The sequence below is a fragment of the Ruditapes philippinarum genome, unplaced genomic scaffold (assembly GCF_026571515.1).
Source record: "Ruditapes philippinarum isolate M1 unplaced genomic scaffold, ASM2657151v2 ctg12795_1_1_1_1, whole genome shotgun sequence".
Lineage (NCBI taxonomy): Eukaryota > Metazoa > Mollusca > Bivalvia > Venerida > Veneridae > Ruditapes > Ruditapes philippinarum.
The window spans coordinates 10,609-25,898 of NW_026866565.1; the positions used below are offsets into that span (position 1 = coordinate 10,609).

At 31.7% G+C, this 15,290-nt stretch overlaps 2 protein-coding genes across 2 annotated transcripts; both read left to right on the forward strand.

Moving 5' to 3' along the window:
• The first annotated feature begins 11,927 nt into the window (after positions 1–11,927).
• On the forward strand, positions 11,928–14,950 carry LOC132732938 (uncharacterized). Its single transcript, XM_060719462.1, has 2 exons — positions 11,928–12,098; positions 12,562–14,950. The coding sequence occupies exon 2, from the start codon at positions 12,644–12,646 to the stop codon at positions 13,562–13,564; it is 921 nt and encodes a 306-aa protein (XP_060575445.1). The 5' UTR covers positions 11,928–12,098; positions 12,562–12,643; the 3' UTR covers positions 13,565–14,950.
• LOC132732936 (uncharacterized) lies at positions 13,841–14,740 on the forward strand. The gene has a single exon (XM_060719460.1). It carries the CDS (start codon positions 13,841–13,843, stop codon positions 14,738–14,740), a length of 900 nt encoding a protein of 299 aa, XP_060575443.1.
• Positions 14,951–15,290: the final 340 nt, after the last annotated feature.

Genomic DNA, 15,290 nt, shown 5'->3' on the forward strand with positions numbered 1-15,290 from the left:
ACAACTAACAAAAGTGACGTAATCTGATGCAATGTTATAACTCTAAAAAATGCACCCTGGTGATTTATGATATCACAGCCAAGTGCCGCTTGTATATATACGACATATGTACCCTTTTAATTAATAAGATACGGCCCAGTGGCGCTTATATATACACATCTATTTATCTATGAAATAAGTTGCTGGGAAAAGGTCTTTAAAAAATAGATTTTTAATATCAAAATATCTTATTATCGTCTGTTGCGAATCTAAAATTATAAAAGTCAATGCCACATGGTTTTCCTTCTTTCCGGAATATTTATAAATTATACCCTTCACTGGTTCTTTGAAATATTTTTTATACGGCGTAATGAAAAAGAATCAGTAAGTATTGACATAATGCATTCTGTTATTGTTCTATTAAAGCTTGAAAAACAATCATTAAAAGACATTGGCAATCTTATTTTCAACACGGATTTATATTACTAATGTAATATAAAATCCGTGTTTTCAGGTTTGTCACAAATACGCCAGAATTTTCTAAATGACAGAAAAATAACACAGAAAACTAGAAAATGGCCATTTAAATTTATAATAGGCAATTTCGGTGTGTATAGGTGTTTGTAAAATATTAAAATTTGATTTAGTTACTAGCTTTTTATCCTGGCATTTGAGAAAATCTAGATCTAATAAAAATATTCACTTTGAAATTTCGCTGTTTCACTCCGTTGCGACATGTAGATTTATAAATCTGTGGTAGCGAGAATTAATCTCAATCTTTGCTTTTGTATTTTTTCTATTGTCTTGATATTGAATTTATGTATGCATGCGTAAATTTTTACATGTTATAATCATAATTGAACGATCAGTATTTACGCATTTAACTTTTCAATAAGCTAACTTTCTATGCGGCATGCATAGTTTTATCCCCCATTTACGTCACATCCGGTAAGGGAAGTAACTCTTCACTGACTGTTATCGCTTAAATGAAAGGGTCTATAACAGAGGAGATAAGTCGTTAAATATTAATTCGTCCCAAACCTTAACGATGTATACTCATAAATAGAGCATAAAGTAAATATTATGATAAAGTGTTGCTACTTGAATCGATAATAAGATAATGATTGACAGGGGACTGTTAATGAAACTGTGCATAGCGTTATTAGACAAATGTGGTAATCGTCTGACAATTTTTAAAATAAAATGTTTATCGTTTGAAGCGAGCATGTTTGCAAAACAAGTCAATGCAACAAGAATGTCCCTAAGGTAAACTTTGAATTAAGATTGACGCATATGGTAAAAAGATGGTTTGTCATAGGGTTACTTTCATGTTTTTCTGTGGTATAATCTGACTTGTACCCTAGTAAATAAAGAAATTGTGCAAAGAAAAATAACTTTGAAATATAGTAACTGAATAAAACTCAAAGTCAATTGTAGTTATTTACAAATTAGAGACAATTTGAATTGATAATGTTGTTGTTCTTGTAGAAGTCTTTTTTCCAAAATTGAAACTTATTGCAATATAAAAAATAAGAATATAATAACACGATACATTTGTGTAATCAAAAATCAAAGACATAAACAAAATAATTTTGGAAACAAATTGAAATGCCTGATTTAAAGAAATTAGGTTCTTTAGTTAGCTAGAGTTGACAAAAAGCTCAAAGCCTATTTTTCAATCTTGAGAATGTGGGAGAATACGTATATATGCATGAAAAATTGAATTAAACTGTCATCTAAACTGTATTGCCTGTAGTGCCATACATTCTTATAACTGTAAATGTAAAGTTCAGTGTACTCAATATTCCCAATTAAGACTACAATAACATTGGATAACTCAGTTTCAAAGAAAACTTCTTCATTTATTTGAAATAGAATGTTTTTTATGCAAACTTCCTGCTTGAGTTTTTCTGGAACGGGAATATGTGTTTCAATTGTCCGATGCCACTAAGTAAGTGTGAACCCTGTTTCAAATTTGAATAAAATCATTAACTACGGACACTCCTATTGAAGTTAAGGTTTGCAATGAAGGAACAACGTGTAAACTAAAGGCGCATTATGCTACCATAAAAATCTTTTTGATCTTTAAATTAGCCATTTTAACTCAATCATTTACACTTAAGTTATTTTGTCTTCCAATCTCTGCACATAAGTATGTCCCGAAATTTATCGTTTTAAACTATTTATTACGTATAAATGGTAGCGTTCGGTAGACATTTTTCAAAAAATAAAAACATTATAAATCGTGTTTTTTGATAAATGTATACGATAGCACTATGTCTTTATAAAATATATTTATACTTTTTCTGAATTTTGTTATCTTTTATATGCAAGTAACTGACAATTAAAGTGTTTCTGTGTCACCACACAAAGTAATTACATTGTACCACTTCTGTAACATTAAAAATGATGTAAACAAGCTGTATTTATAATAATAAACAGAACCATTAAAAAACAACAACAAAAACACATTTTGAAATATTCTCTGACGACTTCCGCAAATCACTAGTTTAACGTTTTCAATACTTATTCATATTTGAGAAGTATGTAACAAACTTAAATAATTGTTATAGATTTAAACTCTAACAAACAGACCGATTTAAAGTATTTAACCAAACATCGTTCACTTGGTTAAACATAATATAGCAAGTATAATGACTCCTTGAGCTTTAAGGTAACATATCAATAGAGATGTAATATCGCAAGTTCGTCCATTATCTTTTGCAAATAAGCCTTGATTTTTTATTTACAATTTAACAGTGCAATTTCGATAACTGTTATTGGCAACGCTTCATACAAACTAATTTTAAGTAAAGTTGTAAACCAACTTTCAACCTTTAATGAGATGAGAGGCTTTGAGTAAATCTTTGTAGATAAAGACAATCTTCAAAGGAAGTACTTAAAAAACAATGGCAAATTACTTTAGCAGTCGACAGTTATTATACAAATTTTAATGATTATCGGAAAATGAACGAGCGACAAGATCTCGTAATTAATTATTATGTTTAACGACTTTTCCAAGCAAAGCTTTAAAACAATCATGGAAATTTTCAACAAAGATTTATAAGCAATTAAGTGTCATCGACGTGATTGCGTAATTGTACGAAAACTGAACAAAACGGAAGACAATAAAATGCATCAAATGTCAAAATGAAAATTTAAGGCAAGTTGATCGGAGGTATTTCATAAAACTAAAGGTATATTTTAATCAACAGGATACACAATTTTGCTTATGGAACGTCGATGGTTCTACTCAGGTGCCCCAATCGTGCCTTAATAAACGGAAAGAGGTTTGCGGTCTTCCTCAACCAGTTAACCTGGAATGTCATCATATTACCTATACAGCGTTGGTTCGACGTAAAACTAAAAAGTAAATATCTAAATCTGAAGAGAATAAATAACATGTCTAAACTAAAGTGCATTTACTTAAACAATATAAAATATTTTTCTACTTTTTCCTACCGAAAACCAAACAAATTCAAATCCAGTAACCACGTCCTGTGAAACATATCTTAGTTAAAACTATTGAAATGTGTGGCTTAATGGTTATAGTAAGTTGTAAATATCAATTGAAGTGATGCGGTTGGTTGAAAATGAATCATTTTATGGCTATATCAAAAACAACTTTGCATCTGCTATCTGTACTTGACATACATAAATAAACGTACAAAGGAGATGTCTTTAAGTGCTAATATGTCATTTAAAGGACATCACCCTGACATGAAATAAATGTCTTGAATAATGATCGATAATCTTGAATGCAAATAGAAGGCACATATGATATCATTTCCGCTTTAATTTCATGGTGTCCGACGATAACATCTATAATGTAAAATTCATGACAAATTTTACATTCTTATTTGCTAATTAAAAGCTAATGACAACCTCGATCACACATTCTTCAGATGACTTTCATTTGCATAGAAATCACAATAAGAAATAAACAGTTAGACGTGCATGTTGTGTTCTAACTTTTATAATAGTACCACGAATAAGGGGATACTATGGGGATATAATACTTTCAAAGTTATACGATTTTGTATTTAAATGTTCATAATGATTGACCGTAAAAAAGATGTGGACAGGACAACAGTTGTTTGAGATTCTGCATAATTTCACCTCTTCTTTAAAAGAATATTTAGTTTAACGAAACGTAAAATATGTCAAATAAAATCTTTTTTTTTTTTTTGCATCCACAAAATGGAATTCAATATTTATGTAAGGGAAAAAAGAACCATTTTTAATGACGCCTCTTTACTGTTACGCTATTTTTATTGCATGATTATGATCGGTTTTTATAACACATATTACGTCACGCCAAATCATATGCACCACCGTTCAATAACGTTTTTACGGTGCAGGAAAATCTTGATCGTATGAAGCATTAAGATACGTTGTGGGTTTTATCAATGACCGCTCTTGTACGGTGTCCGTGTACCAAATAGTATTTTTTGTCGATTTTGTATAATTTCTGTATTGAATTATCAATAAAAAAACATGTGTTCATTGAATGCTACGCTTCCTTGTGGATCTATCTTTTTATATTTTATGAAAAACATATCACGTAATTCAGCAAGTTATACATTTTTATCAACAAAAATAAGTATTTTGCAAAATTCTATAACTAGTAAGCATTGGCGTATTGTAACCAATAAAAGTAGACAGCACAATGTTCAATTTTTATATGACTTGTATAATATTCACAGGCTATAAGTAACTTTAAACTAGTTATTGGGATACAAATACAAACAATGTCAATTTTATTTCTAAAAAAACTTGTTTTATATTCTTTTGTTAGCTCAGTTGGTTTAATTTAAAGTTATATATTGAAAATATACTATATTTGGTTTCTGACGTCTTTATGGGATATTTGCGGGGAAAACATTGTATGCAAATCAGTACAGGCATACTTATATTTCAGAAAAGGGATATGTTGATAGATTATTCTTTAAACGCAGCATGCCTCAACATTCATGCTTTTTATTGAAGTTTTCAGAGAAAGGTATTTGAAAGTAAAATATTGTTAGATAATTAAAAACATATATTTAACATTGCAAATAGCACTAATAATTCTGGAGTTTTTTTTTTAAATCACCAACTCCTGTTGTAAAATGAAGTTTGCTTTAAAATTAGCAGGTTCTGTAGCTTGCACTTACGGTTACCGTCCATGAACAGATTCAATCAAAAGGGGTAAAATTATTTCTAAAATTTTTTTTTGCCTCACTTTGACATTATGTGATATTTTCTGTTTTTCTTTCATATAAAAGGCAAGTCAATGATATATATGTCGTTATAAACACCATTGTAAAATGAACACAGTCAATATTTTCAAGTGAAACAGCACGTGTATAATAATCAGTTACTTTTCAAAATAGATATCCCGTTTATTGGATGAAATACATTTGATGAATTGACAAAATTTTCAGGTACACCTCCATCTCTTTTAAATTCGCCTTCTTAACATTTAATTCATTCATTTACGATGAACTTTCACAACAATGCTTTGTTTGCTATGTATTAAATTTTACTACTAATCACATGAAAATCCACGTGAGTTACTTGTATGCTAAATTTGGCAAACCACTCCATTATACTCCTGTCTATTTTAAGATTTACTATAATATCTTTTTTAAGATTTCATATACTACCTTTCAACTATGTGATCTTTAGAATAAGAACATAATACCCAAAATCATTGATAACATTTCATTTCTAGATGAAACGTAGAAAACAGACAAGCCACACAAACATTCAGACGAGTAAACATTTACTGTATACGTTTTTTTAGATAAAATATATACACACACAGTCTTCAAATGATGTCTTCCAATGTTGACAATGTTTCTGACATTAAATATGACTCGACCAAATTAACGATGGTAACCTATTTTTCTAAGCAGGAATTTATTTGCTTGATTGTAAAATGAATAATTTCTTTCCTATCAACTGACTATTGTGTAATAGCGTTAAAGTAATACCATGAGATCGTTAAGTCAGGACTTTATTCAATTACATATAACATTATCTTACATTTATTACAATGATCAAAGTTGTCTGCGTAAACATAAATGTTAGTTCTATAAGGAATAATGTTAAACTATCGTTAAGAAAAAAATAGTGTGGTAAAATAAGATGCTCTTCGTACGTTATGTAAAATGAAATACCTTTTATCATTTTCATTATTAAAAGTAACCTTGAATATTATGATTAAAAGTGAATGACTTGTGTGAAATACTTTCTTAGACTAACTACACTGTTTTGTCCTGTCCGACACACGTTCCCGAATTCACTTCTCGCTTGTTATCAAAAGTCTTACTGTAATAGGTTAATTTCACAAGTCAGTTGATACAAGTGTGGAGATGAAATTATCGACATATCATCATAAATGTTATGATTTTCAAAATTTATCTATAAATCAAAAATATACTTTAAACGGGAACGAAACAAAAACTTGCATTGATGAAGTGTTATTAAGTATCATGCTATATTTTACAATAGAGAAAAAGAATCCCTACAGAAAGTCCAGCATGTTAAAATTGAAAATGTTGCTGGCTCAGTTTCATTAAGCCTGTTCATGGACGGTACTTGAAAGAGCATCATACCATCCACGCCTCGCTAGCACCAGCTTTAACAATATTAAAAATTTAACACGCAATTAGTGAAACTTTAGTTGTGTTCATACGGCGGGATCATGGAACATTCAATGTGACACAGTAGTGCCATTCCATGAAAAGCGGCATATGGCCCCAAGGCAAAGGATGCGTGTCCCTTAAACGAGAAATTAATGGATGGAACTAAAAACAAATGAAATTTTGAAAGGGGATCTGAGGTTATGAAACTTTCATATCACAGACAAGATGTCAAAAGACAAATTTCAAAAGCAGGCAACATATCCTAAGGGTGATTATACAGTATTCAAGTAGGGCCACTGGAACCACCTGAGTTGATAAATGGTCAAATAAAAGAAGTTTAAAATACCACATAACATGTATCCATAACAATAATGTCGTGCTAAACGATATTCAATAATCGTAACATCATTGATTAAATTGAGAGGGAGACAGTTTACATTTTCAGATTTGTTTTCAAACAGATGTTACGTTTGGTTCGATGCCAGGGATATTTGAAATTATATTTTGTCTCATAAAGACAAATTATGAAAATTGAGACTTAATCTACACCTGAAAATAATTCAAACTATTCATTTCAAAAGTGATTATCTGTTTTCAAAACCTTAAATCTATTTACAGTTAAAACTTTCTGTGTATAAATATATTGACCAAAAAAATCCCTCCAATTAACCATATCATTGTTTGTAAACATTTACAACATTATGTAACAACGAAATATTATTTAATAAGATTTCAACCTTTTATTGTTAAAGATATTACCTTAAATCATAACATAAATAAAAAAGAGTAAGATACTATTTATAACCATGGACTTTAAATTTTAACATTTGATATCGTTACTACTCTATAATACATTTTATTTTCACGATCTGTTTCTGTATGTTGCAGTTTAACCCTTAGCAAGTCTGCGGCAACATATTCTAAACACTAGTTTATACCATGCACAGGTAACATATCTGTACTGTCCGATCATAATCATAACAGATCACTCTTAAAATTTCAAAGAGGACGTAAAATACCGTGTCTGCGGAGGGGTTCCGGGCTTTGGCTTGCCCTGCTATAGACTACACGTGTATATTAAAAAAGAAATAAAATACAGACATATATGGTCTTCTATACCTGTCAGTGATATTTCCATTGTCATGTCTAGTTGGGCGCCGCCAGTTTTCAATGTGTCTCAATGACAATAGGCAGACTATTCCGATAAATAACAACCACAACTTTTCGGCTCTAAAATAATCGTTGAGCTGATCCAAGTAAAAACGAAAGCGATGCATGAAATACCGAATGCCACCTACAAAACGGAAAAATGTAAAGTAAAATAACACCGATTTCCCTGTTCATTGGCATTTTCCAATTTCATAACAACTTTTAGTCTTAATTAAAAGTTTGACAAGTCTAATATATTAAAATATTTAGTAGATTTAGAATTAAATAGGTTGAGATTTTGACGATGAAGTATCTTTTTTGTCAATGAAATATCGTTTTATCAGACATTCGCACTAAAGTACGTATCACAATTACGTGTGGGAAAATCTTAAATCATTCCATGAAATTTAAGGCGGTCTTCCAACGCATTCTCTGTCACATTCATATCCACGTGATGTTTCAGCTATATTTCAGTTGTAAACCACAAACATTTTGTTTAAGTTCTATTTTGATATATTATATATAAAATACGTGAGTTGTAAAGGATTGAAATACTACGTCTCTTGATAAATTCTTTCTTGTCAATAACCTAGACTCATAAAACATTCAATCACCATGTGTTTCTTCTCAGGTTTCTGTTCTTTTCAAAGATTTGAAAAAGTAGCGGACATTGAATGAGTATATGTGCGTTACTGAATTTATTGAATGACTTGAATAAAATTATATTTCGCGAGCCTCTGACGGACAAAATATTAGTTTATTCAACGACTTTAATAAATGAATTATTGAACAAACACAAATATAATATTTTATTTATCACATGTCTAAAATATAGACTGTTTAAAGTGCAAACAAGTCTTTGTTTATTGACACGCGTATTGTGTAACGCTAACATTTAGCATGTTTTACACTATGTTTGTATAACGCAAATGACGTCGCGTAAAAATATATGCACGGGCATGCAATATCATTTTTTAAGAAGTATAATCGGCAAAGGTATGTGATAAAAATTAACCCATTTTTCTTTATTTTAGTTTCTTAAATAATTGTTAAAGCAGATAGTCCTGTTCGTGATAGCCAAAAAGAAACATTTAATAAATACGATAAAATTTATGAAAAGCTTAGTTGCGAGAATGATCGCAGTAAATGTGGTTACCTTTAGCAACAGAAAACTTGAAAAGAGGCTTCGGCTTATTGTAATGTTCAGAACATGAACAGTATAAACCGCGCTCTGAACACCGCATACATTAGTATTCATTTTATACTATACAGCTTGAGAGGGCCCAAGATATTTAGACGTCAAGTTTTAGGCAATACGGCAAACAGAAATAGTAAACAAACCGCTCGATTCAAATTTTTGAACACACAAGTTATTTATTTCTTTATAAAAATAACCAATTAAAGCAGTGTATAAGGAGGAAAATTGTTTATTAATAACATGCGTGCATGGTAATGATTTTCTTAAGGTTAAGATTAAGTTGCTTTTTATATTCTATGAATTTTAAGAAAGAAACGTATCCTTCCAATGTCAGGAATGATGGCCGATGGCATTGAATCAAACAAAAGCATGAAAAATCAGTTCTATTTTCATGTCTGCCTATTAATTTATTTCTGATTAATCAATGCTTATGATTTTAGTTACAGTTTTGTCATGTCTATTAACCTTTACATGATACCAAGGGAGTGTAAAACTAAGACTAATTAGAGAATATGATAACTAGAGAATGTGATTAAAAAAACAAAAGCACATGCTATTTTTGCTCGAATATTTCATTCTTAATTAGATTGTTGTTTGACAGGTGGGGCCGATATTGTTTGATTTTGCATAAAACTGTTTGTATTTATTTGTTATAATATCGAAAATGGACAGGACAAACACTTTCTATCGAAACTATGTAAGACTTGCCTTTATATTCTTTATCAATTTTATGTTTAATTCTGTAAAACGCAAAATTGTAACAACACTCGTATCACAGAATCTTACTTGTATACTTCGTTTCTATAAATCATCTAATCATGAAATTTAATGATTTCATATTTTCTCCAGCAGCTAATTTCCATTTTCATTGGTGGAGGAAGGACTCAGGTGCCCCTCGATCCATTATTTAAGGCAGGCACAAGGTGCACCTAAATAGAAACGCAGACGTTTCGAAAGCTAACTGTACAACTTCCGAATATTGAAGAATTTCCTAGGGTAATAAGTGGACAACTGCTTAAAAGTCACGGATACCCCTTGCCAATGAGACTAATTAAAAGCAACCGCAATCGTTCATGATCTACATCAAATACCTTAACTGAAACTACTGGTGCACTTACATTTCTGATCATTACATTGTATTAATACTTCATTTCTATAAATCATTTGATCATGAAGTTTAATATTAATGCAATACAGATTTAATTTAAGAAGAACATTTTCTGAATAAATCAATTTGAAGAACACAATTGACATATTAACCTTAAAAATATGTACGTGCATTACAGTTTTAGAAAATTGGAAGTATTTTAAATGTAATGTAATTTTATTCATCATAATGTTAAGGGCACTTCAAATTTCCGAATATGGCCTGATATTTATTTCAAATGTTCTTATCACATTTTTATACATAACTCTCCTTTCGCATTATATTGCCTTGAAAGTATAAGATTTTCGTTTTAGAAATGCATTTGATACTGAACATTTTTTTTAAAAAAATACATCAATGTTATAAAACGAAAGTGTGGCTATATCATAGTTAATGAATAATGTATTACACAAAATGATGTATTGAAACAGACCTGACATACACGAACCGTGACATGAAGTTGAATGTGTAATACGCCATGTTTTAGAAATTAAGTAAAAATCAACGTTATGTTCTGTCAAATTATATTGCTTCCAGATTCTCGGCAAATGCATTTAGCTCGTAAATATAACGAGAGAAAAATAGAAAATGATTGTTTGTATTGCTACTATTGTTTTCCAGGTAAATGAGTAATAACTCTAACTGACAACTTCATGTGGTAAAATATTGGTAGTTATTATACCATAGTATGATTAGTCACTTACAATAGTTGCAAGTTTCAATTCAGTTAAATTCAAGAAATAGTTATATTATAATAGATTCACATTCATCGTAGGAACGAGGGCACAACACATTGATACAACTAATGCCAACAATATACTAGTATACGAAATGGAAAAATATACCAATCATTCATTTAGTCTTTTTGGAATTTGTTAAAAGGGGAAAAATAAATTGTGACCGACTTATCTTTATCTATATAAACATTCTCGACAACAGTATTCATCTCATTATAAGGTAGTTGACTTCAAATCACTTGCCCCTCATCAATGTGGTTTCAAAACTGTGGATTTTTTCATGCGGAAAACCTACCCAGGTGGATAACGTAACCTCCTTTGGGTGGATCTACCCGTGCCTGAAGTTTGCTTCTACAATATACCAGTAAAGCTAAAATGACTCTAAATAATGCCGCTATAAATACATAATGACAACATGTCTGGTATAATATTGTTAACTTTTCAAAGAATAAATGTTCAACATACATGTAAAAATAATACAAATACTAATAAGAACAGTGCTATTCTTACGCCATATATGTTTATCTCTTACTTTTACGTTCTCAATGGTCAAGGAGTATAAATTAAAAGACCCAGAAATAAAAAGGATATTATATGGAAATAGAAAAGGGTTTCCTGGTCTAATTGCTGTCTATTTACAGCTGAAATCATTATAATATGTCTGTTTCTTTGTCAGTCTGACATTAATTGGTAACTATAGTACATAATACTTGAATAATAGATTAGCAAAACAAACTATTTGACAATTCCTCGACAATGTCGTGCTGGATACGATTATTATCGTTATGATTATGGATAGCATGAAACATGGTCGAATAAGATGTCGAATGCTTTGCGTCTTTCTCGGTGAAAATAGAAGCATTCAGTTCATTATGCAAAAATGAATAAAAATAAAAGGGAAACATAAACAACGACGCCCAAAACAAGGCAATATGGAATATGTTGAAGTATTGGCTTTGCATGTACAGACTCAATCAAACAGAGTCTGCCATTTTCATGCTATTTTATTGTAAGTAGAGCTTTCGCGGGATCATTTTATTTTAGATAATTGGATTATTCGAGCCTGTTTTGGACAGTAGTTGTAACCGCCGTTTGTAGCGGTTTGGTGTGGCGAATGTTCGCGTATTACGAGGGTGTTCGGGGACGAATGGCGAAATCTCCTTTTTAGAGAGTATTTTCTTTTCTAGAGGGAAAATGAATTTCCAGATATTTTGTTGTTTTCTGTACTGAGAATACTGCGTCATACTTCAAATTTGGTAGGGATCAATTTGAGTATTTATGTAGAATACGCATACTTAATGTCAGTACGGTTGTCTGTGGATTTAACGTGATATTGATTGATTTCTTTGGCAGTCATACGGAGTTTCTTCCCTTGTCTGCAGATTCTGATTGTTTGCTAGTTAAACGTATTTACGTATCATATATTGTTGAATTTGAGACATTTCTAGAATACGTGTTAAAGAAGTTTTGTTTTGTTTACGACAAGTTTAAGGTGATTAGAATATTGTTATTAAACAAAGCTAAGTAAATATAAGTGACAAATGTTTCTTTTAAATCAGTTTCTTTATTCTGTTAAAATTAATTTGGACAATAATTAGCAACTCTCACTTGTAGTCTTATCTTCTTATAATTTTGTAAATCTAGTCAAATGATAATAATATCTTTGTATTGCATAATAATAATATCTTTGTACTGTATAACATATGTATGTATTTTCAGTTAATCGTATCAATAAACCTCTCTGGGATACGCATCAACAAACGAGTTGTATTGTCAGTACATCATTAACAAATTTGAAACCATGGATGGGAAAGATCCAATGGAAGGAGAACTTGAGGTAGAAACTGAAAGGAAAAGGACTTTGACCATGAAGGGATTAGAGTACAATAAAGAAATAAAATCAAAAGCAAGGCTACGAATGATAGAGACACTTAATACAAAAACTGAAGAGTTGAAAGGGTTATTACAACATGAAACAAGTGATAAACAAACTGTAAAGGGTGTGTACTCAAGCTGGTTGAACAATTATGAACAGTTGCTTATAGCACATGAACAGTATAAAAAATTATTGAATGAAACAGAATTGCACGATGATAATAGTCAATTTGAAAATATAACCAGCGACTATGCATATGTAAAGCATGAGGCAGAACAATGGTTTCTGAAAAACTGTAGTGTACGCGAAACAAGTGAACAATTAGAAACAAAATCTCATCATAGTGGCAGCTCTAGATCATCAAGTAGACATTCAAGTATTTCGAGTAACTTATCGATTGCTAAAATGAAAGAAAATCAAAGAAAGGCAGAACTGTTAGCAAGAGCATCAGCTCTAAAGGAGCAAAGAAAATTAGAAGAAGCAAAGTTAAGTCTTCAAATGAAAGAGAAGGAATTTGAAATTAAAACTGAATTACAAGTGAGTGATGCGCGGACTAAGGTTTTAGAAGACTTAGAAAGAAGCATGGTGGATGACCAATTGCTGGAGGACAATATTAAGTTTACCGACCACAAAATAAAGCAAGAACCACCTATGGAATCTCACATCATTCAAAATAAGTATGTACTAAATCCAAATTCTCCTGTGTGGATTCCAGAACGTTGTGTATCTACTGCTACTGAGCAAGGTGAAATCAAAGATGATGAATCATTCAGTGAACATGACTTGCATCAACATAATGTAAACAATGATGTTAAGATAGATAAGGCACAAACTGTTCACGGTTAGTCAATGTTCAGCAAGGGATTAATGAAATACCTGTTCTACAAACATCCAGCATAGTGAATTCACTGAATCGCGACATGAACTCTGTATCGAAAATAATGAATAAACCAAAAGCTGAAATCCAATGTTTTAAAGGCAATCCAATCGAATACAGCACTTTCCTTAGACAATTTTAACGCTAGAGTTTGTGCATACACAGATTCATACGAGGAACGTCTGAACTTTCTATTGCAATATACAGAAGATGAAGCACATAAAATCGTTCTTGGGTACTCTCATATGAACTCTGAAAGTGGATACAAGGCAGCTTTAGCCGAGTTTCATGAGCGGTACGGAGACCCGGACATAATAGCAAGAGCATACGTGAAAAGGGCACTTGAGTGGTCTCCAATCAGACCGGAAAAAGCACAAGATTTGGATAAGTTTGGAATATTTTTGAGGGAATGTCAGTTTGCTGTGGAAAGTTTAGATTCAGTGAGGGTTTTAGAATACTCCGAAAACTTAAGGCTGCTGGTGCAAAAACTGCCGTATTATTTACATGAAAGGTGGAGGAATATAGTGTATGACATTAAGAGTAAAAAGGAAGTGGTAAGATTTGAGCATTTGGTTGACTTTGTTAGAAAGGAGGCAAAAAAGGCCACGGATCCAATTTATGGTAAAGAAGTACTAAATACATCTAAAAACATCAACTCACAGGATAAACAGTCATCATCTACAAGAGTAAACAGGCCTTACGGAACGCGCAAAACGCTCATTACTAGTGTTTCAGACAGCGGTGTGAAAGAAAAGCATCACAATGAACGCGAAGCAGAAAGCCGGTATAAACCTGGTTCGGCATTTATAAAGCCATGTTTGTTTTGTCAAGGATCTCACGAGCTAGAAAATTGCAAGGAAATAACAAAATTACCCTTGAAAGAGAGGTATGCCTTTCTAAGAGACAAAGGTTTATGTTTTGCCTGCTTGAGGTCAGGACATCAAAAATTAAATTGTAAAAAAAAAGCAAACTGTAAGACTTGTACCAAGCTTCACCTGACAATATTACATGTGGAACCGCATCAGGACTCTCCTTTCAATACAAAAGCAACTGCAACTCATACAGGGGCTGGAAGTAAAATACATCAAGCTTTGCCAATTGTGCCTGTTCGCCTAAAAGGTAAAAAACAGCTGCAAGTATGTTGAAACTTATGCATTTTTGGACTCGGGGAGTACAGCATCCTTCTGTACAGAAAGATTGATAAGTAAACTGAACGTTCAAGGAAAACGGAAAAGAATAAATTTGGTTACTATGGGTCAAGAAAGCGTTCAAAGTACACATGAAATCACTGGACTGGAAATCAGTGCATTAAATGGGGAAAAACACCATCGAGCTTGGTCCAGTATTCACACGGAAATGTTTACCAGTGTCAAAAAGGACATAGTGTCAATCGAAAGTGTTCAGAATGGTCGCATTTGAAAGACTTACCATTGCAGAGAAATAATAAGTGACATTGATCTATTAATTGGTATTAACGTTCCAAGGGCAATGGAACCATGAAGTAATTCCAAGTGTAAACGGCGGACCATTTGCAGTAAAAACATCCTGTGGGTGGGTGATAAATGGACCTTTGGGCTCTAAACACAGAAAAAGACAATTGAGTTTCGGTGACGTCGAATTTACTAGAATCGAGTCCAGACCAGACTTGGAAAAAACAAGTCCTCAACCAGTTCAATCACGACTTTAACGAACGCG